At 42.8% G+C, this 27,885-nt stretch overlaps 1 protein-coding gene across 4 annotated transcripts in view; it reads right to left on the bottom strand.

The window, feature by feature from the left end:
• CPNE8 (copine 8) overlaps nt 1-7,835 on the bottom strand; it is a 107,943-nt gene extending 100,108 nt beyond the window's left edge. For 2 of the 4 annotated variants that reach the window (XM_037387598.1, XM_037387599.1), the window contains exon 1: nt 7,566-7,835. In XM_037387598.1, the coding sequence (XP_037243495.1) occupies nt 7,566-7,705 (140 nt within the window). In that variant the 5' untranslated portion in view covers nt 7,706-7,835. The remainder of the gene's footprint in view (nt 1-7,565) is intronic. The other 2 variants (XM_037387603.1, XM_037387604.1) reach the window with 2 other exon arrangements.
• Nucleotides 7,836-27,885: the final 20,050 nt, after the last annotated feature.

The following is a 27,885-nucleotide window of genomic DNA, read 5'->3' as shown; positions in this document are numbered from 1 at the left end:
GACCTTAACATGATCTTGGGCTGTTCCAGTTTAAATTAAAAAAGTCCATTTAGGAATATCACAGACTGGTTGAACTCTGCTTCAGTACCAACCGAATTATGATTTGAAACCAACAGAACAAACCAGCTACATTTATGTTTCCAAGGCTGGGCAAGTAAACAGCCTCTGGCTCTGAGCTACTAGTGATATATCCTGGGGGATGGCACTAAGGATTGCTGGTGGTCAAAAGACCTATTCAATCTAGTGTGAGCTCACCAGTCCCTTCCAGCTACTTTCACCCAGCCCATTCAAATCCATGGATATGCTATCCTATTTTAGATCTGAATTCTTTAGGAATGTGTATTTAATGCAGTGTTTCATTAATGTATAACAATATACAAAACATACAGATTGGTTTCGCACAGTTTTCCCGAAACAACTCTTTAAAAGGTACACATTAAAGAAGTCATTTAGAAAGCAAACGTATACCATCAATGCAATACACCTCAACCTTTCTCAGCCATCGCAGGGGTCTGTTAGTGGGTGAGGCACTGCTTAGATGGGCAGAGAAAGCAAGAAAATTAGGAAAATAACACTATTACAGAAAACCTTCATAATAATACATTTAAAGTTGTCACACACTTCCTAGTACCTAGACCTTCTCCTGCTGTCAGGCTTTCCTTCATACCACCCTTCCGAGGCCCAAGATTGTTGGCTTCAGCTGTGGGGGGGTGTTACAGGGAGCTGTCCATTAGTGTCCCACGTCCTGTCTGGGGAGAAGCATGAAGTTTACTGTGGTGGCAGAGGTGGAGCAGGGCGTCTCAGCAGGAGTATGATACTGACGGCTTCCTCCTCCCCACTCTGAGGACCCCCACCTGGGCTCTTTCTCCAACATGCTGTTACACCTTGCACTTGCTTCATTGGTCTGCAGCTCCATTTTACATCCAAATTTGCTCTATATGGCGTGTTTTACATCTGCTTGAGAATTGCTCTTTCAGCTCTTTGTTATTCAAAAAAACAGTTTTGCCCAGCTCCCAGCCTGCCCTTCTCTACTGACCACTGGTGACTCTTTACAGCACTGGGGTCCCCAGTGGCATCCCGAGCCTCCTCTGTTCAGCCTCCCCTCCTGCTCCTCCTCCCTGCATCCTGTGTCCCCACTTGCAAGGTCTCTGCTATCACACCAGGCTGATGCTCCTCTGCACTGCACCATTTTCTGAGGGTCACAAATACATCATCATACACAGAGTAACTACTTGCGACAATGATCTGTAGAAAGAAATATGATTATACCACACAATTACACAAAGACAAGACAAAGTGAAACTAATTAAGCAGTAGCCACCTGGTCATTAGGAAAAAATGCTGGGTTTGCGGCTAAGCACACCCAAACAAAGCTCCGTGTAGGTAAAGATAAGTTTAGAGAAAACCTGCCAAGTCCTGAGACTTGCACAGTTAGTATGAAACCTGGGACCTGTTCCTAGCATTCACAACACTGAATTTACAGAGCAATAGATTTGCCTTAAATTGTAGAAGTCACATGGCTGCATGATTAAAGTTCAAACAATACAGATACATGGAAAACCAAACTGTGTAGGCTATCAGCAATGCCTCTCCATGGCTATTTTGATGGACGCTGTCACCCACTCATATTTTTTCTCCCAATATACTCATTTTTCTCAGCTGAAGCCAACTGATTGTCTAGTCAGTTTCATTTCAAAGAAAAAATATGTAAGATCAACTTTCTGTTATCGGTCACACATAACCACTCCACAGACTTTCAATCCAACCTGGATACACATACACTAAGAAAGCAGGAAAATTAAAAACAGACTTATCACAACTAATTTTATCTTCTATATTTTGTACTATACAGAGTTATAAGCTCAAGTAATTTGTTATGGATATCTCTTTTATCATTGCGTCCTTCTGCAACAGGGATTTCTAACACATTACTAATAGTTAAAAAAACCCAGGAAGTAAGTACACTGGCTGGACAGAAGTGATCTTGCCAGAAATCAATGCCTAGGACAATCAAAGATATAATTAAACATATTTTTGGGTACTGCAACCACTAGAAAGTAGCTGGTTAAGACTTTCAGCCTGCCAAACAAAAAGGAAGGCAAAAATTCTGAAGTAGTATGTTTGCTCCTCTGTGCAAGAAACTTGAAATCAAATTATCTTCATTACTGAGAATAGGAGTTGCTTAATTCCATTCAGCCCATTCATTAGTATTAGATTTCTGTATAAATTGTGAAGTGACATAGAACTGATCCAAACCAGGCATAGGCAAACAATTGTATTTCTATTGAATTAACCATGATAAGAAGTTTATGTTGCCTTTACACACATTATGCTGGCTGTGGGGATACACCCAATGTAGACCCTACCCAGCATAAACCCAGAATGATGAGGACAGACTGCCTTATTGAGCATAAAGCCTAGCAGAACAATACTATCATAACAAACTTCATGAATTAGCAAAGTGACTCTGTACTGTGTCAGTATTTTACAACACTTTTACCATCTTTTAGATAACCACATCATCTTTGATACACTACTAGAAGTCATAAAGTGATCAAACTACAGCTTCACTTTCCCACAGATATTAAAAAATTACTCTCAAGAAGACAATTCTGATTGATAACTTCTCATTCAATAAGTAAATAAACATTAACATGAGGCATAATGAAACTCTTGGCCTTTCCTGTAAGATAAGGTTTCATAAAGGCTGTGGTTCAATCAGGAGCCTACAGGAAAAACACTAGGTCGGTGCACACAGTAACCATGAGGAACAGAAACCACCATTATACAGATGAGAAAAAAAGGTGAAAAACTTGAGCTCCCATTGAACTACATTGAACTTCCTATGTTCGCACATAGCACAAACTGCAGGATATGTGATAACCATTATCTACTTGTGTTCTCAGCATTAAATACCTAGTTCAATCAACACATAGTAACTGCACTGATAATAGGGAAGATGAGAACAGAACATGAAGTTTTTCCAAGATTTAACTAGATTGGAATCAGTGAAGAACATCACCAGAGAGGGAGACACAGGATGACAGACACGTGGCCTGAAGCTTACCTCACCCTCACATGGGACCACAAGTTTACACACAGCTGGTAAGTGGAGATTCAAGTCTAGGCACAGGTCTATAATCAGTATGCAGTGCAAATACCCCTTGAGAGAAAGAGGAAAGTTTGGGCTGGAAAACAGTGGTGGAGCAAAATATAAAGAGCAGGCTATATTGCCTCTTCCATATTGCCTGCAGGGCCAAGGTCCCGATCCTTCACCACATGACAATTGTGCAAAATTATGCCACACCACAACAAATAAGGATCACATAGCAAGTGACAGTAAAATTTTCATCAGACCATGGATGCCCTTCAGGGCATGTGATGAAGGGAGCTACAGGGTGCAGAAGGAGATGGCTACTAGAACAATTGATCCAGACAATAGTGGACTATTACAAACACTCTGGGATGACACATTTCAGTTGTTCTGCCACATTAGATATGGCTCTTGAGCCAAAGAATACAGATACCTCATAAAAAAACCTCAGAGATTTGGAAATCTACATCTTACTAGAGTCAGAAAAGAATCGTAAACATTTTGTTAGATAGGCACTGAGTAGTATTAACTAGAAAAAACTACATTCATTTCTTGCTTTTCCAGCATTTGTAAAACTACAGCCAATGCTGGCATTCAATTAGCCATGGGAATCACGTGAAAAGTTTTTAGTCATAAAGAAACCCCAGAAAGAGCATTACCTGATATCCAAAACATTTCTGGATTTTATAATTTTCATAGACAATTCCTCAACCTATGAGATGCACATTTCCTAAAGGCTACCTAATGTGCCCCTACAGTTAATGCCATCTGCATAGTACTGGAACCTAGTTAATTTGGTAACATCAGCAGTATGAGTGTGCAGGGCAAATTAACTTTGGAAGTGCTGACAAACCATGCAGAATTAAAAGCTAAGTGAACAGAAACTGTATCCTTCCTGAATAAAGAGAAAGAATGAGTGATAAAGTAAGAGAGAACAAGATTATTTTTTTTTTTGGGGGGGGGTTGCGTGTGAAGAAAGCAAGAGAGGGAGAGCAAGAGAGCAAAAATGAGAGGGGGGGAAAGGGAAGGGGGGGGGAAGGGAAGGGGGGGGGGGGAAAGGGAAGGGGGGGGGGAAAGGGAAGGGGGGGGGGAAAGGGAAGGGGGGGGGAAAGGGAAGGGGGGGGGGAAAGGGAAGGGGGAGGGGAAAAGGGGGGAAGGAGGGGGGGGAAAGGGAAGGGGGGGGGGGGAAAGGGAGGGGGGGGGGAAAGGGAAGGGGGGGGGAAGGGAAGGGGGGGGGAAAGGGAAGGGGGGGGGAAAGGGAAGGGGGGGGGGGTGAAAGGGAAGGGGGGGGAAAGGGAAGGGGGGGGAAGGGAAGGGGGGGGGAAAGGGAAAGGGGGGTGGGAAAGGGAAGGGGGGGGGAGGGAGAAAGGGAAGGGGGGGGAAAGGGAAGGGGGGGGAAAAGGGAAGGGGGGGGGGAAGGAAGGGGGGGGGAAAGGGAAGGGGGGGGAAAGGAAGGGGGGGGAAGGGAAGGGGGGGGGAAAGGGAAGGGGGGGGAAAGGGAAGGGGGGGGAAAGGAAGGGGAGGGGAAAGGGAAGGGGGGGAAGGAAGGGGGGGGAAAGGGAAGGGGGGGGAAAGGGAAGGGGGGGGAAAGGGAAGGGGGGGGAGGAAAGGAAGGGGGGGGGAGAAGGGGGAAAGGGAAGGGGGGGGGAAGGAGGAAAGGGAGGGGGGACTAAGGGAAGGGGGGGGGAAAGGGAAGGGGGGGGGAAAGGGAAGGGGGGGGGGAAAGGGAAGGGGGGGGAAAGGGAAGGGGGGGGGAAAGGGAAGGGGGGGGGAAAGGGAAGGGGGGGGGAAAGGGAAGGGGGGGGAAAGGGAAGGGGGGGGGAAAGGGAAGGGGGGGGGAAAGGGAAGGGGGGGGAAAGGGAAGGGGGGGGGAAAGGGATAGGGGGGGAGGAAAGGGAAGGGGGGGGAAGGGAAGGGGGGGGGAAAGGGAAGGGGGGGGGAAAGGGAAGGGGGGGGGAAAGGGAAGGGGGGGGAAGGGGGGGGGAAAGGGAAGGGGGGGGAAAGGGAAGGGGGGGGAAAGGGAAGGGGGGGGGAGGGGCAAAAGTAGGAGAGGGAGAAGCAAAAGCAGGAGAGGGGGAGGTGGGAGAGAAACGTGAGAGAGGGAAAGAGCGCAAGAGCACAAGAAAGAGAATGAACAAGACACCAGAGAGGGAGCAAGAGAAAGAGTGTGTGAGAGGGAGAGAAGGAGGAAATAAAAGCAGGAAAGGAAGAGCGAGGTGAAGACTGTTGTCTACAAGTCACAAATCTATTTTGTGGCAGAAACACCTTGCACTGCTTCACTGGCCACCAAGTTACACCACCTGTACAAACTGGAAGAAGTTCCCATATTTCCTACAATGAAAAACAAGTAAAAAGTAAAAATCTAGGAAGAAAGAATTGTTAGCCGATAATTGTTGTTGTAAACTAATGACCAAATTGGTTCTACGTTTCTTCAGGTATCAAGGGAAAACTCACGTCATGACCCAAACTATTTTAAAAGCATTTCTCTCCAAGTGTCAAGGAATAGACAACTGCTAATTATTAAAGAATTTTTCAGCATTCTCTGGACTTTGTAGTTTTCACTTGCTGTATTTCACAATTTCATTTAACACTACTTTTTGAGAGCTTTAGCCAATGAATGTGCTTACAGATGAATCACAAACATTTTAATCATTAACCTCTGCCCCAACCACTCATTTTACACTCAATTCTGAATCATGATTTTGTAATCAAAAGCTGTCATTCCGGCACATAAAGAAGAAAGGAATCAGCATGGAAAATGCCATCCTTCTGCACTTGACATCGAGACATACCAGGATGGGAGGCCTTTTTTTTTAAACAAAAGAAAAAAACAGTTTTAACAAAACAGACCTGGCTTTTGACGATACTTACAGAGCAATTAACATTGTGAACTACATACAGAAATTAGTTACAAGTAAGGTAACTAAGGTCAGAATTGATTGCTATGCCAATATCTTATATACCTACGATTCTTCGTAACTATCTGATGGATCCTCATATCACCACAAAACTAATGTTTGAAGAAAATATTGCAGGTATATACAAACAATACCTAGAATGAAAGTTCCAGTACAAGTGAACTGGGTCAAACCCAGCATAAATGTTCTGACATGTGTTACTTGAAGAACCTAGAAGTCACACTAAAGGTCCTGGATTTCTTTTACACACAGCAGCACACCCTTCACAGGACCAGGGTTTTCTATGGTTGTTACCAGTGAACTTTGCAGAGATGGGCAGTAACAGGCAGTAAGTACATCAGCATGTTCATATGTCAACCTAGTGACTGTTTCAGTACTCCAAATTCAATCTTACTCTATTTCTCATAATTTCAGCCTTCTTTTGAAATGCACCCTTGATAAAAAATCAAATCCTATGTTATTTACTAAGGAAAGAGAGAAAGTACTCTGACAATTTACTTTGAAGTGCTGCTGTTCTGTCCTCATAGTAGTGTTTAACAGCAGCAACTCCTGGGCAACTACACGAGAAAGTGAGGCAATGGGGCTGTGGCACAAACTTTGTCTCGTTTCCCATCAGGGAACACCACCAACTGTTCAAATTATCTACCAGAAGCTGCCAACTCTGCTGGTGAAAGGAACTCCTGCTCTGCAACTACTAGGGAATACTTCAGGAAGCTGCAAAATGTGAATGAGGATATGAATACAAAAGTCCACAAATAAAAACACTTTTACACCACTAATGGGAAATTCTCTGTGCTGCAAGGGGGAAAGCAGGATTTTTGAAGCAACGATAAACAAACCACAGGCAAACAAACGTCGAGGAACAATACTGCACGCACTAGGTTTTGTGTTACAGGTTGGCTTTTTTTAATTTACCGGCAGCAGCGTTACGATGAAACGTGACGAAGTAACACGCCCGGTTTCGTAACACTGTTGTTGCAAGAGAGAGTCAAAGAACCTGCGAAAGGCTTCCTCCGGACAGGAGTCCCCCCGCCCCGACCGCGGCACTTGGGACAGCTCCAGAAGTTCAGCAGCTGCCGGAGAACGCGCCCAGCGCCCACGGCGGAGCGGCTGCCGCTCCCCGCTGCCAGGAGAGGCCGGGGAAGGGCCTGGGGCGGCGGCGGCGGCGGCCGCTGCCCGTTCCGGCAGAGCCGGCAGCTGCCCGCAGCCGCTGCGGGAGCCGGCGCCTCTGCCCCGGGGTCCGGCGGCGGCACTCCGCGGCGGGCGAGCTGCGGCCCCGGGCTGCCCCCAGGCTCGGCCCGAGGCTGAAGCTTTACAAGTTCCCCCGCGCCGGGCACGCTGCCCGAGGGCGGGGGGCAGCGCCTCGCACAGCGCCGGGCATGCGGAGGGCAACCCCGCGCCCGGCCGCTGCCCCTTCTCCGCCCCCGCCCGCGGCAAGCCCGGGGCGAGGGGCCCCCTGCCCCGGCACGCCGCCGGGACCCGCCCGCTCGCCTGCCTGCCCCCTCGGACGCGCCGGGGCGAGCGGGCAGGGCGGCCCCGAGCCGCCGCCGTACCTGCAGGACACGGAGAGCTCCACCTTGGTGGCCGGGATGCTGGAGCTGAGCACGTTAAAATCCCCCACGGACGCCATGTTCGGAAACCCACCGCTCCCGCCCGGCTTCTGCTGCCCCGCCGGCTTCTCCAGCCCGAGCATGGGGCAGCTCAGCGCGGGGCGGGAGGGCCGGCCGGCGGAGGGAGGGAGGGGAGGGAGGGGAGGCAGGAGGCGGCGCCGGGCGGGCTCTCCACAGCGCGACGCCGCCGGCCGCCGCCCGAGGCGCGGAGCACCGGCCCGCCCTGCCGCCCGCGGGCTGCCACCGCCGGCTGAGGCGGCGAGGCGGGAGCGGGGCGGTGACGTCACCGCGCGCGGGAGCCGCGCGTGACTGCCCCAGCCCGCGGGGCGGCCGGTGTGAGGGAGCTGGAGCCCCCCGGGCGGGAAACGGCGCCGGGGCCGGCGCGGCGCTGGAGGGCGCGGGGCGGGGACGGGCCCCAGGCGCTGCCGGGCCGGGGGAGCGGCACCGGGCGTTTTCGACTGTCGCGCCTTCCCCGTCTCTTCCCCCGGGCCTCTGCGGGGAAACAACCGCGCGTCCCGCGGGCTGGCCGGGGAAGCCCCTCGTGCGCCGCTGGTTGAGGGAGCGGGCCCCCAGCAACTCCCAGCCCCCACGGGAGCCGGCGGCTGGGTACAGCGGGGGCGGGCCGCGCCCCGGCCGGCAACGTCCCGAACTCCAGCGCCCTGCGCGCGGGCCCGCGGCGGGGCAGGCTGCTGCTTCTCCCGGCCCGCGGAGGGAAGCGCGGGGCGGCGGGGCCGGTCCGGGGCGCGGCGGGGCAGGGACGGGCCGCGGCGCGGCGGCTCCGCTGCGGGGCGGGCGGGCTCCGTGCCGCCAGGGGGCGCGCGCTCGCAGCTCCCCAGCGCCCGTGCGGGGCCGGCAGCGGCAACAGCCGGCCCGGAAAATTAGACGTTAACGTTAATTACCCTCGTAAAGAGAACAGTAATTATTGTTAAGAGAGACTTGAGGGGAAAGATGCGGTGTCTTACCTGGGTCGTTGCATGCATTAAGTGAGGCGTTGACAAATGGGAGCTTCGCTCTCGTGCTTGTGCGGGCCATCGCCCTGTTTTTGAAGACCATGGTTGCCCTTAATCTGCTGATAAGAATTCACAGTAGTCATAACAGTTCCATCATCGTACGTCTCGTGCATTTAATTTGTGTCATGGCATCTCGGTAGCCCCAGTATTCTTTTCCCACCGCAGATGGGAGCGCTGCCATGCCCAGGTCACACATCGGAAGGTGAGGCGCAGCAAACTACATGGCAGGAGCGCAGTCACACGATACATAGGACAGGCCAAAGATCACAGGATATCACCCCAAACCCTGGACAGAAGTGCCCTACTCCTCTGGCTGTTAATGGTCTTACCTGCAAAAATAAATAAGTTTAATGTGTTTATTTTTAAAAGACAAATGTAACTCTAAAGCCACAAATGTTGTCGGAATACATTCATTTTGAATTTCATTTAGAGATCTTGTTGATGCAATTCAAATTTGATGCATCGTCTTGGGTAGTACATCAAAATAATGATCAGAGAACTTGAATGTGAATACCTGGTTAGCCCCTAGCCAACAGGTTGAGCAGGAAACACAAAGACAGTAATGGGGACTTATTTGCAGGTGTTATACTCCCTGTGCGCAGCACATGTCTGAAACAGCACTTCAGTGGCAGAAACTCAAGGAAGATAACACTGACATTTTTATCAGAAGCTTCTGACTTCACACCCTACTTCTAATCCTCTGCCTCTTTGTTTTCAGGAAATTATTACCTGAAGTCTCTTCTTTCTCTTCCTTCTCTTGTCCAGTTGTTGAACACAAAGCAATTTCCTGTCAGGTATCACCAAATTGTTTCCTCTTAAACCAGCCTGTTTGAAGTTCTCAGTACAGCCAAGAAACCATGTAACTTCACAAGTATTCTAGGTGTGTCTGCAGGCAGCCAAACCAGTAAACCTACAGCTGAAATTACTAAAAAAAGAAAACAAAGGCGAATTTAGCTCAAAATTACCTTTGTCCATACAGCAGTTGTGGAGGGATGGGTATCTTGAGAGGCTAATGCTGAGTAAAAATAGGGTATTAGATGACTAAAAACTAAAGAACAGTTTTTAAGAAGAAATTAAAACTCTTTTCCACCATTATAATACTGTTCCTCCCTCTTTTATAATCTACTGTAAAAATCTAAACGTGATGTCACAGGACATGGCATGAATAACGTAAAAGGCATGAATAGTTAATATGATAAGTATATTGCTATCTATTATATAACTTATAATAACTATAGGCATGGGTAACTTAAAGGTGTATCATGTCAGTGTGATATGATCTTATATTCTTCCCTGTTAATCCACTTTAGATCGCTGCTTTGGGTTGGGTGGGGGTTTGGTTTGATCATTTTTATGTTATCTGATCTTAATGTTTTATTCTGCTTGGCAAAATGGGAATAGTTGGTTGTTGGTGATTCCACAAATAGAGCATCCTGTGAAAATAATGGAGGAGTTAAGGAAATTCAAGTCTTCAGTGTTGCTACAATCTATCTTCTCTCATCATGTTTACAAAGGCACAGCTACCTTGTCCTCCAAGAGACTTCTATGGGCAAGAGGAACTAAAAATTAAAACAAGGGATAGTTGAAAGATATGCAGCAATGAGAGTAAATATACATTATTATAATTCCAGAGAGGCAACCTGTATTTGCTCATTCTTAAATGGCACTGAGGCATGGGGAGTGGAACAATGCCTAAGTATTAGGGCAGTATCTGGAATTTGTGTACAAAATAGCTATCAGATTACAGTGTGAAAGAAACATCAGGGCTGTGTGTTGTATATGCTATGCTGACATTTGAATGACATCATTGACTTTGAAAATTTTGCAGTGGAAAATAGGACGTTTTTTCCTCACTTTCTTTTGTGATTGTTACTTTATTATTGTTAGCTATTGCTAATTATCAGGTACCTACATAACCTGTTTCATTATTTGCAACCTAATTTAAGGAATGAGGGATATGCTTGCAGTAATTACAGCATAAACTATGAACAAACTACAGATTCCAGAATAGCTATAACATCTAACACTGAATGATTTCTTTAAAACATCACTGCTTCCAGGTTTCAGCAGTGTAATTGAACCCAAATGCCACAGGTTGTAAACATTGATTACTCCCCTCCACCCCTCAGCTTTCTGCCTTGTAGATCATTATTAGATATCTCAAGAAAAGAAGTCTTATGATTCAATCTTTGTACTCCTAAAAAAAAAAAAAAAAAAAAAAAAGACCACAAAACCAACACAAACTAATTTGTAGGAAGTAAAGGAAATAGAAATGGCACCTATTCTTCTGTGGATGTGAAAGAATATGTGGATGAGTACAGGAGCAGGCTTAGAAGTGAGCTTCAGCATTATTGGAAAAAAACAACTGTGAATATAACACAATACCATTTTCATGACAACCAAGATACTGCTGAATAAGCCTGATGTTGTGATGAACAGGTGATATTCCCTGGTTCTTCCTCAATTATTTGTTCAGTAATTCCCTTAATTAATGTCCGACAAACACCATCTTTTTATCCTGGCTGCTGTCAAACTATTTCTTTCAAGAGCCTAAAGAATGGAGTGAACTCGGCCACAACTTGGTCATTTCCGATAGCTGAACATAGCACAGAAACAATACCAATATCCTAATACACAATGCAGTTTGAGAATTTTATCTTTCTTCCCTGCCTTTGATTACTAAGCTTCCGCTTTCTTTGCTACTGCTGATTGTTTTAATCCATTGACCAAAGACAATGCATTTAGCAATTGCTAGGGCAAGTGGAACCATCAGCAAGCACTGTGGCTTAATCCAGACCACAGGCTTAAAAACCATCCCTGGTACAACGTACTAATGCGTATGTTTAGTGCCTTTGTTCTTATAGTATGAATTATCTCCTGCAACTCTGTGATTTTGTAATCCACTTTCAAAACACAAAAATACTTATAAAGCTCTGTTTCTGTGGTAGTGAAGTTTGAAGGAGGTGTCTGCCTCAGAGGTTAGACACCAAGAAAAAATGGCCACTCCTTCAATGTTTTCACTTTAGATACTCGTTTTTCAAGGGCTTATGTCTGCAGTGTCACAGGTGTCAATGAGAATACATTCTTCGGTAAAAAGTATCTAGGTCTATGTTTCAAAGCCTTTGAAAGCTATCCTTTCAGGATAGCTTTTTCTTTTAGGAGAAAAGAGCACCTTGTCACCATGATATAAGCATAAGGAAGTTAGTGAGTCATCAGTGCAGAGACAGCCAATGATTTCACCATTTCTCTACCACGACAAAGTTAGTAATGTGTTTGTATACCTCTCTACCGATTCCATGAAGAACAAAATCACAAAGTATAAATACCACTTCCCCTCTCCAAAGACACAAAGGATAGCTATCCAACAAATACTGTCATCTCACTGTATTATACTTATCTAGACCAGAAATGGCTACGTTATCTATCAAAGCACCTTTAGCACTAGATTGTGTCCTGGGTTAGTTCAAACTTTCTTCCAGTTTCATCCAGTCCAGAAGAGACAGATCAGCAGCAGAACAAGCATAAGGCTCCTTCCTTCCACATCCTAAGGAAAGCATTCTTCTGTAGCATCAGCACAGCCATTCCAGGTTAAGTAGCATCAGTTCCTGAGTTTGCAGTTTGTTCAAGAGCTCATCAAACTGGCAAAGACCCCTGAAGCACTCTCAGAGTCATGCAGGAGGTGTCATGGAATCCGTGTCTTACACTTAATACTGCATAGTAGGGTCCTGACATCTATGAACAGAGGAATTTTAGATCTATTGAGCACTTTTTCTGGCTCTCATTTCAGAATGAAGCATGTAGCATGGATCTCAAGTTCTAAAAATGTGACTTGGGAGTATTTTTTTGTACTAGTTTCTAGCAGTTAATGAAGTCAGATTACAGTTAAGATTTCTTTTTTAAAGGACAAGGAATAAACTGATTAGGTCTCTTTGAAATATTATTCTTGCACCTTCAACTGAGCCATGGGCCAAACTGATTTCATTTCTGGACGGGTTGCCAGAAAAATGTAAGGATGCATTTAAAGCCATTTTTCTAGAAAGACAACTCATGACTAGTTCATGGCAGCAGATAATTTCAGGTGCTGCTAAAGTAAGAGTGTTTGGTATGGCATCAAGGATGGTGACAAAAAGATCATCTGCATCCCAAAAAATCTAAATAACGGCGTTCTTGTCAATGAACAAAAGATCAGACAGGCCCAAAATGAAACCTCCATGTGTACATCACAAGATCAGCTGAACAATTAAGAAAAGTATTTTCATTTCAGAAGATGAAATATATACTTCTTCCTCTTCAGTCACTTCCCATGTTCTTGGACTACTCTTGATGATTAGAATTATTTTTTCTGCCCTTCCCTGCCATGCCCACTCACCTCTAGGCATTTCATATTTCTAAGAAAAATCAGCTGATTTACAGAAAATATGTGAGTGTTACAAATCTTTAGGAATAATATACTTGACAGTTTCTTTCTCTGCCCGGTCTTTACCCACATCTTTTCCCTCAGCCTGCTTCCAGAATGTTCATAAAATCACTGCCACTGTTAGCAATGCATCTTTGGATGGAAAGTCTTCGTATGTAAAATTTGCTTTGTGAATTGGCTAATGGAGAAGAAACTAGCACGCTCAGCCTCTACAGCTAATAGGTATGTTCTCCAGTTATTTTATTCATTGCAGCTGAAGTCAAACTCAGTTCTTTCAGGAAAAAAGTCATGACAGCAATTCTGAACCCAAGAATACCCAAACTGCTACATTTCAGCGGTCCTTCTCCATCAGTCCGGTTGTACCTTTCATTACTCATGTGCATGACTTCATTTATTTCCTAATAACATAGAAGAGACATCATCTCACACTGTTTTGGGCATGGAAATCAGTATCTCTGCCAAAATAGGCACAAATTTAGTCTTTGAGAGTAAACTCCACCACAGATTTCATCAGGGAGCACCAACTGCTGATCTATTACCTACCCATAAATACTTAGACAAATGTATATACGGTGAGGCTGATAACCTGGACTAGTCTGGGTTAGTGTTGGACCCACTGCCTGTCAATAGTCACACACTTGAACTCAAATATATAATCTGGATGATACATCAGGTTCACATATCATTTCAGGTCCCCACAAAGATTGCAGTGAAGTCAGTGTAACACTATATGTACCAAATAGCCAGCAAGAAGCAAACCCAAACCTTTCTGTCAATTGTTTTTTAACAGTTTCTTTCAGGAATATCTCAGTGTAAGCCACAAAAGTGGAATTTTAAAAAACCTGTCACCACATTGACAATAGACAATATGTCTATTGCTTCATCATTTTGAAAGAAAGTGGTGGGTGGTTTTGTATTCCTTCAAAGATAAATGAAATCGCAGCATGTTGCCAGGTGTCGTGTGCCCTCCCTCCCCCCCCCCCCCGTATTTTTCATTCATTCAGGCTTACAGTGAAACTCTGGCCCAAATTTGTTTTGACAGCTGTGTTTGATTTTTATGTTAATTACTTTATTAACTTCTTGATTCATTTTTTTCTCCCAACATTACACTTGTTTTGTGGAAGAAACCAGCAAATGCCCTTTGGGTATAAAGAGAACATGGCTCTTCTTCTATAGAGGAAAAACTTCACAGCGCCTTAACGCTTTGTTGTATTTGATAACCCACTGTTAGACATGGAACCAGAAAGTGCAAGCCCCTCCCACACAATGGGGTCCTATTGTCTGGATTCTGGGAAGAGAAGGAATTGTGTCTGGAACAATCTGTGAAATCATGAGAGGATCTAAAACAGAGGATTCTCTGTTGTCCAGCTGAAAGACTTTCTGAGTAGATAACAGACCCTACCGGTACCATCTATGATGCCGATTTGGCTTCTGCAATTGATTTTATGTCTCAGTCTACAAGGACTCAAGAAACAGTAACTGAAATACTAGGAATACTATTAAGAACCTCCACTCCCATAATTATCAATCAGTATTCCTCCACAGGAGCTTTAAGGTCAGATGCTCAGTTTGGCGAAGTAAACTTTAATCCGTTAAATCACCTCAGCTTTAACCTCCAAGAAAGGCCTCCAGCAGTAAGGTCTTTTTGTGCAGATGCTCAAAGGAAGTTTATTAGTTTAAAGTAAATGTATTTTTCTGAGCTATTTGGTATGGTTGGGTTCTACAGAGCCCTTAGTTCTCGCCCAGCATGCAGACACCAGGTTTCTGGGCAGGGAAGGAGCTGTGCAGTGGTCTGGGTTGCTCTGCTCCTCGGTGTGAGGTGGAAGCCTGGCTATTGCAGACACAGCTGGGAGATCTCTGCAGCAAAAGTGAGGTCCTTGTACACAAGATGTTTTGAAGTATTACAGTTACTGTGGGGCAAAGTCTTCTCTTCCTGCCCATTTACCAGAAGCAAGCTCCAAAGTGAATACACTAACTCTTGAGAAGCTGATTTTAATCACTTGTGACTCATTTATATCTATGAACTAAATTTTCCAACTTTACAGTATTTATTTTGATTACATTTTATAATGACACTTACAGTCCTAGTTACCAAACATGAATTTATGCTATAGGTTGATTTTGCATTTCTAATGAACAATCAAAAAGGCAGTGTGACATAGTAATGATACTCAGCAACTCACTAAAATATCTAGAGAAGAAATTAAAACTTTGGAGTGTTGTTTCTCCTTCTTTCATGGAAACAGAAAAGGACCTCAGATGGAAAGTGGATTTTAAGAAATACGTCTTCTTTTTCAATCCTCATTTCTTCCATCATTCATGAATTTTGATTTTATATTATTTTCCATGACATTAAAATACCTTAAACAGTTGTTAGCATGTGGATTATCTTTTGGGAATGCTGTCCATCAGATTTTCCTCATTTCATGGCAACATTCAAGCAATTAAGGTTTTAATGAGTCTGAAAACTTGGAGTCCAAATAATGTAATGAGTTTGACTATCTTCCAGAGCAACTGTCGCACTAATGCAGGAACGCATTTAACCATATGCTTGAATTCATAACTGTGTTTTTGGGTAGCAGCAGTCTGCCTGACTTAACTAAGGTGTAGCCCACATTTAACATTTTCTGAGTTTGGAGGATATCTTGTACTATTTCATTGCCTGTGTGAAAAGTACAAGTACGGTATTTCCGTTTTCTCACGTCACATTCTGCTGTCTCAATGTACTCATTCACATCCACAAATTATTCAAATGAGACCTGATCCATTACTTTTTTTCAGTTTTAAAACACCACTTAAAATTGCACAGTATTTCTCAAATGGGAGGTAAATTAGATTCTCTTACTTAAGAGAATATGAAAGATTAAATTGTATCTGTACCATACACTGAGCTGTGCTGATGGCTGTCAGAACCTCTAATTCTCTAGCTGCGATAAATGAGAACTTTTTGTTTCCTCTTCTTTTCAGAAAGGTCTTGCATCCTGATAAAAATATTTTTTTCCTAAAGTGACTTCATACATAATATTTATCCAACTGTGGAATAAACACTGATCCTCAAAAATAAAGAACTAATTAGTTTGGAACAATGGCCAGATACCAGCAGCATACATTCCAGAGTCAGAGTAGCAAGAATTCTATGAAAATTATCCTATTATTTAGGTAACCATAGCACAGTTGTTTTAAAGTTATTCTGAAAAAAAAAAATGCTGGTTAGCTGCCAGCATAACCAACATTTCTCAAAGCTGAGAAAGTAACTTTATGAACACTTCATTTTTTTTGTGATAAACAAAACAAAACTAACAAACCAAAAAATGCTGAAACAAATGTAAAGCAAAAGTAAAAGGAAGATTTCAAATAGTCATATGGTTTGGATTCTGAGTTTTCCTCAAAGGTAAACACAAAGTCCCTGAAATAAATAAACAAAAGGTAACTTATTTGAATAGTGGCTCCCTATTTTATGTTTACATATTTGATTTAGAATTTAACTATAAATAAAAAAAATAAATTTGCTAGTTCGGTAGCTTTAAAATGGTAAATCAATCTTACTTTGTGTGACTAAAGAAGAATTAGAAAAAGAATGATTCTTAAACATATTTGGTATATAAATCATTGCAGAAAATTAAACAACTTAGACCAAATTCATCCTTATAGGAATCCAGCAGAACAGAGATTAACAATGAGCTAATTAATGTTAATTAATTAATATTAACTTCAGGTCCTTATCATTTGCAGTTTTAGTGTATCTTTTCATAGTGATATAATTAGAACAGCTATGTGGAGTTATATAGTAAATTTAGAAGAAGTCTGATTACAAGATATATTTTTAGTCCAGTTTGTGTGTTTCCCAAGAAACATAGATAACCCTCTAAAAGGGCATGGCACTTAAAAAGTTCGTACTTTTTTAAAGCCTTTTGGAAAAATATACATGCTTCAGCATTAATCTCTATAAACAACAAGCTTGGGCTCCTATCACAAGGATAATTCCTTATACATAATTGCTGAAGATGTTCTAATCGTAACCCTCAGTGCAGTTTTAGCCTTGCAGCATGCCAAATTCCAAGAACCAGCCCATAAATTCAATACAGAATTAAATTCCTCTGCTACCTGGGATACTGTAGGAGCAGACTGCCAACACAAGCGTTCTCCTTGGTGACATCTAGATCCCAAGAAATGGATCATGAACTGTCTATCAGAAACGGTGACTCTGCTGTAGTTGAACTGTAACTCAGCATTCTTTTCTCTGCTTCATCAGTAATCTTGAATTTACCTTCTGCAAGACTAACCCTTGCCTTTAGCTGAGAAGCCACTCACACTGCAGATACTCAGTGTGGCAAGGAAATTTTAGGAGTCATGCTTCAAAACCTACTTTATCACCCTCTTGCAAATTGAAAACATGTTTTACCAAGTTATTCTACGGTTCTAATATTCTAACATCTGTATTTAGTCTTGTTTTGATAGTTGTTCCAGGCAGAGAATCTTAATGATGCAAATTAGTTACTCTTCATTATTATCTAAACCTCAGTTTAATCCAACTTTTAAACTCAGTAACTTTCAATTTACTTATTGCTGTAATGTCTGTCCAACTCTAAATCTAAAACATGAATGTTAAACGCAGCTTTGCATCATGAGGCCATCTCAGCATGGTAGCTAACTTGGCAGGGAAAGCACTATTTCACATTGTCCAAAATGTGGAAACCTGCTGTTTTTATCAAGAAATGGTAGGATCACTGAGTTGGAAGTGACCTCTGTTTCATCTACTACTCCTCCTCTGAGCATGGCCAAATTCAAAGCTAGGTCAAGTTGCTCAGAGCTTGTTCAGCTGGGTTTTGAAACTCTCCAAGGCAGGGATTGTGCAGCCTTGCCGGGTGACCCTTTCCAATGTTTAACCACTTGTGAAATTTTGCCCTATATCCAGTCAGGGTTGCCTTTGCTGCAGCTTGTGGCTGTTGCCTCTTGTACTTTTTCGTTGTGTCTCTTGGAGGCAACTCTCATGCTACCAGATAGCTCTACTCAGGTAACGGAAGACAGCAGTTAGACTCCTCATCCTTCTCATCTCCAGGCTACACAAGGAGAGCTCCCTCTTGCTTATTATGTTCTAATTGTCAGCTCCGTGATCATCTTCATGATCCTGCACTGGCATCTCTGAAGCCTGAGTGTCTTACAGCAGGGGTCTCGATGCTGTGCCTAGATGTGACTTGGGGGGGGGGGGGGGGGGGGGTGGAAATCGCTGCTATCGCTCATGCGTTAACCTTCATGGCTGCCAGGGCGCCCTGCTCACTCATGTTCAGCTTGCTGTCTGCCAGGACCCTTGCTGCAGAGCTGCTATCCAGCCACTCAGACCCCGTCCTGTACCCGTGCCTGGGCTTATCCATCCCAAGTGCAGGGCTTTGCATCTGTCTGCATTGAAACCCGGGAGGCTGCTCTTGGTCTAGTTCTCCAGGCTGCAGAGCAGGTCAGCACCCTTGATGCTGAAGCCCTAACCCTAACTAACCCTAGCTGTTGCACGGGAGCCTCACTCGACACAGCAAATCAATGTGATAGAAGTCTTTACTGGTTATTCTCTCAAACCCAATCATATTCTTTCGTTTCTAGTAGTAGCTTTTCACAACACAACATACGGTGACGAAATAAACATTAGTCACAGTACAAAAATTAGCTCAATTTGTTCTTTTTAATTAAACCATTCATTTTTATTTCATTCATTCAGAAGTCCAAACCGTACGCAGAATGTAGTGTTAGTCTTAATATCAGCCTTGGTGCGACTTCCCAACCAGTCTGTGAGCTTACTGTGCTAAGTTGTAGAAGGTTGTAGAAGCCAAGCCACAATCACCTTCTACACCATTGCCTTATGTCTGCCCCATGGCTTTTGGTTTTCCTATAACGTAAATACAGCACAGAGTCTATTTGAATTACTCTCCAAAATTTAGATATATATTTCACTATGCAATGAATCTTTGCACTTTACATTTACCCTACTCTTCACATTGTCTGAAACCAAATTTCTAATATTACCCTTTTAGTTTAACTTTGAAAAGCTCTCTTAAAATATGCTATTCTTTTTATAGTTGATTTCCAAAATAAGCTTCTTACAGACATTTTCTATCTAAATCTAATTAATTAATTTGATTCTTTTTTTGTACTAAAGGAAGACAGATAGCGTGAGAAATGCAAATACTAACACATATCGCATATCCATTAAAGGCTTTTTTTCCCAGTATGCTTTCTGGGAAACTGCCTCTGCAATGGAAATGAAAAATAAAAGTAGTTCTACTAACCAAATAGAAGACATACAGGTTTCTTTAACTCTTTTTTTTTTTTTTTTTTGATATTTAAAACATTTCTGAATACCCTTTCCCCTTTGAGGAGAGAGACCTTTGAAACATAAATATCTCATTATAGAGCTGCAGAATTGTTCAGATTTTAACTGAGTCCTATTTCTTTAATCCTTTTTCTTTCTTGATGTCAATGGAATGCATATACTTTATTTAAAGTCACACTGAAAGTAATATTTTGTGATCTGTTTGGCATATTGAGGAATAGATTAAATATATAATAAAGGCATTGCAATAAAAAGGGACAGCTTCTATTTTATAAAAATAATTTTTACTGCGGAGTGTAGTATCGCAGCGGTTATTTAGCTAAATATGTAGAACTATGACTACAGAAAAAAAATCGTAACTTTCAAAGAGTATTTTTTCAGATAAAAATGAAGTTTAAAACTTATAGAATTAAACTGTGATATGTTGCCACTGTTCCTTACCATGGTTATTGCATGCAAGTGAATTCTGAGACCAATGTTGCACTCAAAAACTTGTTAGGAGTAGAAAAGATGTGGGAAGCTGTCGTGATTTAACCCCGGCCAGCAACCAAGCCCCATGCAGCCACTTGGGCACTCCCCCTCACCCAGAGGGATGGGGAGGAGAATCGGAAAGGAATGTAAAACTGAGGCATTGAGATAAGAACAATTTAATAGGTAAAGCAAAAACCACACAGGCAAGCAAAGCAAAGCAAGGAATTCATTCCTCACTTCCCATGGGCAGGCAGGTGCTCAGCCATCCCCAGGAGAGCAGGGATCCATCACGCATAACGGTTACTCGGGAAGACAAACACCATAATGCCAAATGTCCCCACCTTCCTTCTTCTTCCTCCAGTTTATACACTCAGCATGATGTCTTACAGTATGGAATATCCCTTTGGCTAGTCTGGGTCACCTGTCCTGGCTGTGTCCCCTCCCAGTTTCCCATGCCCCTCCAGCCCTCTTGCTGGCAGGGCCCAAAGGACTGAAAAGTCCTTGATTTACTATAAATATTACCCAGCAACAACTAAAATCATCACTGTCCTATCAACATTGTTCCCACACCAAATCCAAAACACAGCACTGTACCAGCTACTAAGAAGAAAATTAACTCTATCCCAGCTGAAGCCAGGACAGAAACTAAGAATTTATTGTTAGTCTAATGAAAACCTTTAGAGTAATTACAATACGACAGTTGTAAAGATTAGTCTAGTCACAATAATACTACTTGTCACAGTACAAATTATCTGATTAATACAGAATAATATTAATAATAGAGTTAAAACTTTTGTACAAAACCTTCCTAGTACCTACCTCTGCTGTTGGGCTGTCCCTCAGACTTCCATTCTTGGTCCTGTATTTGATGGCATCAATATTGCTAGAGGAGAAGCTGGGAGCTGCAGCAAGCCATCAGCATCCCCTGCCCTTTACCAGAAGTGTGGTGTTCATGATGGAGTTTCCTCCACTTCTTTGCTGGAAGGAGGACTATGATGCTGACGGCTTCCTCCTCCCCACTCTGAGGACCCCCACCTGGGCTCTTTCTCCAACATGCTGTTACACCTTGCACTTGCTTCATTGGTCTGCAGCTCCATTTTACATCCAAATTTGCTCTATATGGCGTGTTTTACATCTGCTTGAGAATTGCTCTTTCAGCTCTTTGTTATGCAAAAAAACAGTTTTGCCCAGCTCCCAGCCTGCCCTTCTCTACCGACTACTGGTGACTCTTTACAGCACTGGGGTCCCCAGTGGCATCCCGAGCCTCCTCTGTTCAGCCTCCCCTCCTGCTCCTCCTCCCTGCATCCTGTGTCCCCACTTGCAAGGTCTCTGCTATCACACCAGGCTGATGCTCCTCTGCACTGCACCATTTTCTGAGGGTCACAAATACATCATCATACACAGAGTAACTACTTGCTACTATCTGTAGAAAAATTGTGGTTTGATACTAGGTGGTAGATACCTGGTCATTAGAAAATTTGCTGCGGCAGCTAAGCAAACCCCAATAAAGCTCCATGTAGGCAAAGACAAGTTTAGATGAAACCTGCCAGGTCCTGAGCCCTTGCTCAGTTAAACCTGGGGCCTGTCCCTGGCACTAGCAGTGTTAGGCTGCTGGGCTACGTGAGATCCTTCTTTCATATCTGTATCTTGGCCATTATTTCTGGGGGTAACACTTCCTCCTGGGGAGCCAACCTGACTGTCTGTAAGATCCCTTCTTCTCTGAGAATCTTACATTCCTTTTCCAAACAAAACAGCCTCAGCACGCAGCCACTGCTTGCCTCTGTCAAGGCAGCCTGATGTTGCAACGCAGTCCCGTGACACAAGACATGGATTTGAACTTCCAGACTCAGGAGGGAAAGGGATCTGTTTGTCTCAGTGCCCAGATCACTGCACCTGTATGCAGAGGACAGGAGAGAAGGATGTTCTTTGTGGTTTACAGGAAAAGAGTGATTCTTATTCTGTTTCTAAAAGAATACATACCCTGGGATAGTGAGCTGGTGTGCAGCAAAATTCATCTGTCATGGGGAGTGGTGGGATCTCAAATACAGCCGGTTTTTTCAGTGTTTCTTAAAGGCTAATTCGAAATAGCTGTCTTTTCCAGGCATCCATGTATATATATGCTCCATTTAAAAAGTATGGGCTTCTAACATAGGTTTTAAAATTCTTCTTTGAGGGAGAATCCTGTAATATGGACACTTCAAGATGTAACCTGTAGGTACCAAAGTCCTTTTCTGGACTTGGTACTTCAAATTCTGTCCTGGCTGAAGTAGTGCAATAAATGTGAAACAACAGATCACAGCAGAAAGCTGAAGAATAGTCAGCATACGGTTATTATTAGTAGTTCTCTGAATTCCCTTTGTGCTCTGCACTGTCTTAATACTGGAATTGTTCCTGCCTCTAAGAGATTAAATTAGACTAAGGTTCACCATGTGGATTTTGAAGATAACTGCAGAGGATGCACAACAGAGAGCACACAGAAAACAAATAATGCCAGATAATTACTTCTATTGATAAAATCAGTGAATGGAGACAATGCAATGTAATACATCTAGATTTTACTAAAGGATTTGATATAATTTCTTACCAAATGATGTGCTGATTAAAAATTAGCACTATACAAAATGAATGTAGCACATGCTAAAAAGATTATGACTCAGAAAGTAATTCTAGAGAACATTTACAATTGCATGTTACAAGGATCAGTTCTATTCAACGTATTTATCACTTACTGGGAAACTTCACAGATAAAACATAATGGAGACCATTAATAGGAAAAAAAGTAGATCTATCAAGTCATTGGAATTTCATGGTAAACTGGGTTCCCTGGAATAATGGTGTGATGTAGTTGAATGCAAACACATGCCTGTAAGATGCAAAGATACAGACTGTATGTTTAATATACAGAGCTCTGTTTTAGAGAGCAGCATGTCCAACGGGGGAAATGGAGACCAAATGAATAGGGGCCTTAGGAAATACAGAACAGGAGTCTGTCAGCCTGAGACTCAGGGATATTAAATTAAAGCACCTAAGTCAGGAAAACTTTTCCCCATTGACAAACAATATTTTGCACACAGGAGTTTAAATAATCTAAACATTTAAGGGATTGTGTGAGAAACAATTTACTGCAAACAGAGCTACTCTCTCTCAGAACATACTGGCTGCAGTCCTGAGCTGGTGCGCCCTAAAGAGCAAAAATATGCAGCACAACCCTGCTCCTCTAATCATCCCTCATTTTTTATCGTATAATGCACCTGATGGGGGTCGAGCTGTTGTCCCAAAAGACAGAGCTTAGCTGGTGCTTTACCAGCTTAACATGTCACCACTCTGCTTTGGTACAGAGAAGCTAGAAAGGACTCTGTGCTCTAAGCTGAATTTAGCAAATCCACTTGGTTCCTCACCACCCCATGGCCACTGGACTGGCTCTGAGCTGCTTCTGCCAGCTGTGCTTTCTGCCAGTTGTCCCCATGAGCTGTGCTGGCTGCCTGCAAGCTGCTCTGCAATGTCACTAGCAGGCAGAGTGGCTGCTCGGCTCGCTCAGCTGCAGGCTGCTCGGGTGTGTTGCTGGATTATCACATGGCAGTGCCTGGGGTGTTTCAGCTCTTCGGGAAGGTTCAGTGATGTGCAGAAATGCGGTAGAATCATTGCCACAGAAAGGAGTGTCCCCAAATACTGTCTCTTAAAGATGGCTTTCGGTCACTCTCTCCCTGGGGTTTCTTTGTCAACTCTTGCTTCAGCACTTATTTGCTGTAAATCTGTAGGATTGCCCAGGCTTTTCCCATCCTATACCTTGGCTGATTTTAACAGAAATGCTGTCAATATTACAAAATACCTATGCAATTTAAATCTGTTAAGGCCTGACATGTTGTCTGTTGTACTCAGCAGCTCCCACTGTCCTACAGGTCCCCAGAGTGGGTGCGTTCTACACAACAGCCTGCTGCTCCCAAGGAAGGTCCACTGGTCTCCCCACAGCTCAGGCTTACCTGAGAAGAAAAAAGCCCTAGCAGACAATATGTCCCCGTACTAGTATTTAACCAACAAAAAGCAAAAATATCCTTGTAAAAGAACACTTCAGACTGTGGGTTGTTTTTTTTTTTCATGTGCAGTGTATCTCTGCAAGAAGTAGTCGTAGTTCCTTGGTTTTCCTAAAACCTCAACTGCATAGTTAAAATGTCTGTTTTTTCCTATCTGTAGCATTTGCTGCAGTACTGAAGCAACAGGGAAAGAGCAAACTTGTTAGGCAGCATCAGTAAGACTGATGACTTGCCTGTTTTGGGCTGGTGGTCAGAGCAAGATTAAGGAACCAGTTATCCCACAAAACATTAGAGCTAACCTTTAATTGGTACCCTGCAGTGGTCTTCTAGATCCCTTAGCTGGGCAAACCAGTTTGACAGTCATTGCTGTCATACGTACAGGATGCAAATATCTCCCAAATTTAATGCTTAAACCACTAGCCTTGCTCTTTATTTCTTCAGATCAATTTTATTTAAACATTCATTTTCAAAGGAACTCCAAGAACAGAGATGACTCTAAAACTAGTGTAATGGATTTTGTGCTAGGTGCCCCAAACCAAGCAAAACCACAGGTTGAATGGGAAGGAGAGGAAAGGTTATAAAACTACTGATATGTGACCAGCTGTGATATTCTCAACAATGCTAACAGGAAAACTGTAGCCCCTTTTCCCGTCTCATAAATCCACCCCCACCCATAATCCTTCTACTCATCACAATCAGTCTTCCTTCCTATCTGTTGACAACACTTTTATAGGATGAGTAGCATAAACTACTTTATCCTTGTGATCACTTTTCAGTGTTTTAATTTACATTATTTTTCTGCAGCACCATGTATTTTGTGACGAAGGACAGTGTATGGAAGACTGTGGGCCTCTTACCGGCTATGCAAAGCTGGCTCAGCTGGGAACTTCTAGGGATCAATTCCTGGGAAGTGAAGGACCATCTCAAGAAGGAGCCCTCCCTCCTATACTCTGTTGGAGATTCATCTAGGGAAAAAAAAATCACAGCGGGATTTGCAATCCAGTTCCAGTCTGGTGCCTGATGATCTGAATAGCTGCAATTTAGAAGCAGATGAAACTCAATTGAAACTACTTGGATGGAAATTGTCTCATCTAGTATCAGTCTACAGAGCGGGTGTGTATGCGGGGCTAGGCGTCTAAGCTCCTCTTGTGATGAGACCTAGTAAATGCCAGCAATGAGATCCAGTGTGGGATTCACCCAGCCAGCAGCAGGACCATGCTTCAGAGGGGGGCGAGACACTGCGGAGGCGCCGTTGTCCGCACTGACACCAAGGGGCACTCCATTTATCTCCAAACCTGGGCTGCAGATACTTGCATTTAACCAGGAGGAATCTCACTCCGTATTTTTTTATTCCCTGTGTTCACCAAGACCAAAGAAAGCATAGTGCATACCAATAAGCCCACAGCAATTTCTAGTCCTAAATGGTATGAAACAAACAGCGTTAAGAAAAGGAACTGTAATAGGTTTGACTTGTTAAACGTACGCAAGCATTGTTTGCATAGGAAATAGCACATAACACTTACTGTAACTATGTCAGTGATAATAACAACTACAGGGAAGATTAATTTCATACTGTCTCTAAAAGAGCATCTCCTATTTTCTAGAGGTAGAAAAAAAAGAAAGCATAAAGAAAGCATTTGAGCTTGAAGAGGTGGATTTTGAGATCTACCTATAATAAAATAATTATTGCTTTGTAAGGTTCAGCAGGAGATATTATGTTTAATAACGCCTCTATTAAGAACACAGAGACAAATAATCAACAGTTGTCCTGTCTCACAAAATTTGCAATTAAAGGGTGTGATTTGGAGCAGTAGAAGCACACAAAAATGAGAGAGAAACTGCTCTGCTTGGAAACCAAATGCAGCAAACCAGAAGGCTATTAAAGAATATCTGATGTAGGTTAATAAAACTACCATGTTACCAGTACCTGTACTGCCTACAGTAGAATATATTTCACAGATCTGTGGGTATCATTAAAACAAAAATTGAAGTAATGCTCAAAAGGATGTCCTTCATAAAAGCACATAAAGTATTTCAGTAACTGCTGATGAGACCCCTGCACCTCAAAACAAAACAGCGTAACAGTATTATAGATATCTATAGATAGATAGATAGATTAGATAGATAGATAGATACATATGGATATATAGATATATACAGGAATCATGAAAGTTGATTCACTGTCCCAGAAAAATAGGCAGTAGCAGGCTAAACTAATGAAGCAGAAGGAAGAGCACTAAGAGTATTTTAACATTGTTGGGAGTGCTGGGTTCACACTGTCTCTCCAGCAATTAGGCTGAAAGTTTTTCAAATTTCTGTTATGGATGAGGTTTCAGAAGGGAAAAAGGCACAACATGTGTGTCTTACCCCTCCTTTCTGGCGTATAAGGATGAGCTCAAACGGAAACAGAAATCCAAAGTTTCTCTGTAATTATTTTTTCTGATTTGTTTCTGTACCCCCCACCAGTTCTACTAATCTTTAGGGGAAACTTCAAAAAACTTTCAGGCTATTTAGCCCAACTACTGAGCTAAATACATCCTTGAAGCCAATGTCTACCTTAGAAAGTAATACAGTGCAATAGGACCGAACTACAGATGGAAAGGCTAGGTGCTGAAGAGCCAAAACCTACTCCATCCACTTTATGGACAATTTACTTCCATATAGCCTGAATGCTCCCTGGTGGTTGGAGTGCATTGCATGCCGTCCTGGAGAACCTATTCTAGTTTAGCTCATGTGGGAGAAATTTGCTTCACATGCTCCCAGGGCGAAGTGCACTAAAAGGAGACATTCAGGAGGTTCACTTCAAAAGCTTGCTCCTCATCTGAACTGAAATGCTAATAAAGGGGCACCTTTGTCATACACATCACTTGCAGAAAAGTCAGTAGGAATGCTGTGCATCACCCAAAATATTAATTTTAACCCTCCAACAATTTAAAATTAAGAATGTATGCAAATATTTTGTATAACAGCAGTTTCATAATCTCCTTTTAAATCCTAAATAAAACATTCTGTTATTCTATTTTTATTGTCAGCTTGACATGAACATTTAATGTGCAAGTGTATTTTATGAAAATATATATAGCTACTTTTTCAAAACAGGGCTCAAATGTGTAGCTGCAGGTGATTCACTAAGAAAGAAAAAAGTACACATAATACACACAAAAATACAGTTCTTTGGTAAGCATACACGAAAGAAGGTTCATCCACATACAAAAGAGCTCTTGAAGACATAAACAGCCATCTTCAAATTGTTGCTTCATGGTTTGAAACTCCCTTTAGGTACTGAAGAACAGGAAGCATCTATTTCATATCAGCAAACAGACTATTGGCACCTCCCAGTAAACACTGGTTTCACTTCCACTGATTTTCAGCTACACGCTAATCCAACATTGTAGAAGTTTTAAGTTGGAGTTTTTCAAATGCCTTCTCCTTTTCTAGCCTCTAAACCTCTATGATCACATGAAACAGATTAGGAAATAATGAAATGCTGCATAGTTTGTGCACTATGTTATTTTCTTTTAGAGATTACTGAAAAATTTGCTTCTTCTCTGCCAGAAAGTACAGCACCTCCAGCTGCTTGATCTAAAATCACATCAGTATTAAGGAAGCATTCTTTTGTCTTTACCAACTTGGCAACGGCTCATAACAGTTTTCCTTTCAGACTTTGCCCATGGAAGGAAAAAAGAGAGGAACATTGCTTGTATCTTCAGAATTATTGAGTAAAGTTTTATATATGTGTACATATGCTTATATATAGATCCAGTAATTGCCATGCTTTTTATCTCAGCTTTCTCAGATTTATTCTCCAGAAAGCGTAATCGGGTGATGAAAAAACCTGATCAACACCCTTTCAAAGAGCAGAGAACACTATTGCTTTCCTTTTTGCTTCCTCTGAATTTCTGCTGAAATGTCTATATTTTATCTGGGGTTTAAAATTCATTTTAAAACTAGTTTAGAGACCTTTTATGGATGATTGGAAAACTATTGTGACTTCATGGCCTACCACAGAAGTGTT

The sequence above is a fragment of the Falco rusticolus genome, chromosome 5, assembly GCF_015220075.1.
Source record: "Falco rusticolus isolate bFalRus1 chromosome 5, bFalRus1.pri, whole genome shotgun sequence".
Lineage (NCBI taxonomy): Eukaryota > Metazoa > Chordata > Aves > Falconiformes > Falconidae > Falco > Falco rusticolus.
Note: the sequence above shows the minus strand (reverse complement) of the source record. Positions and strands in the feature narration are given on the sequence as shown.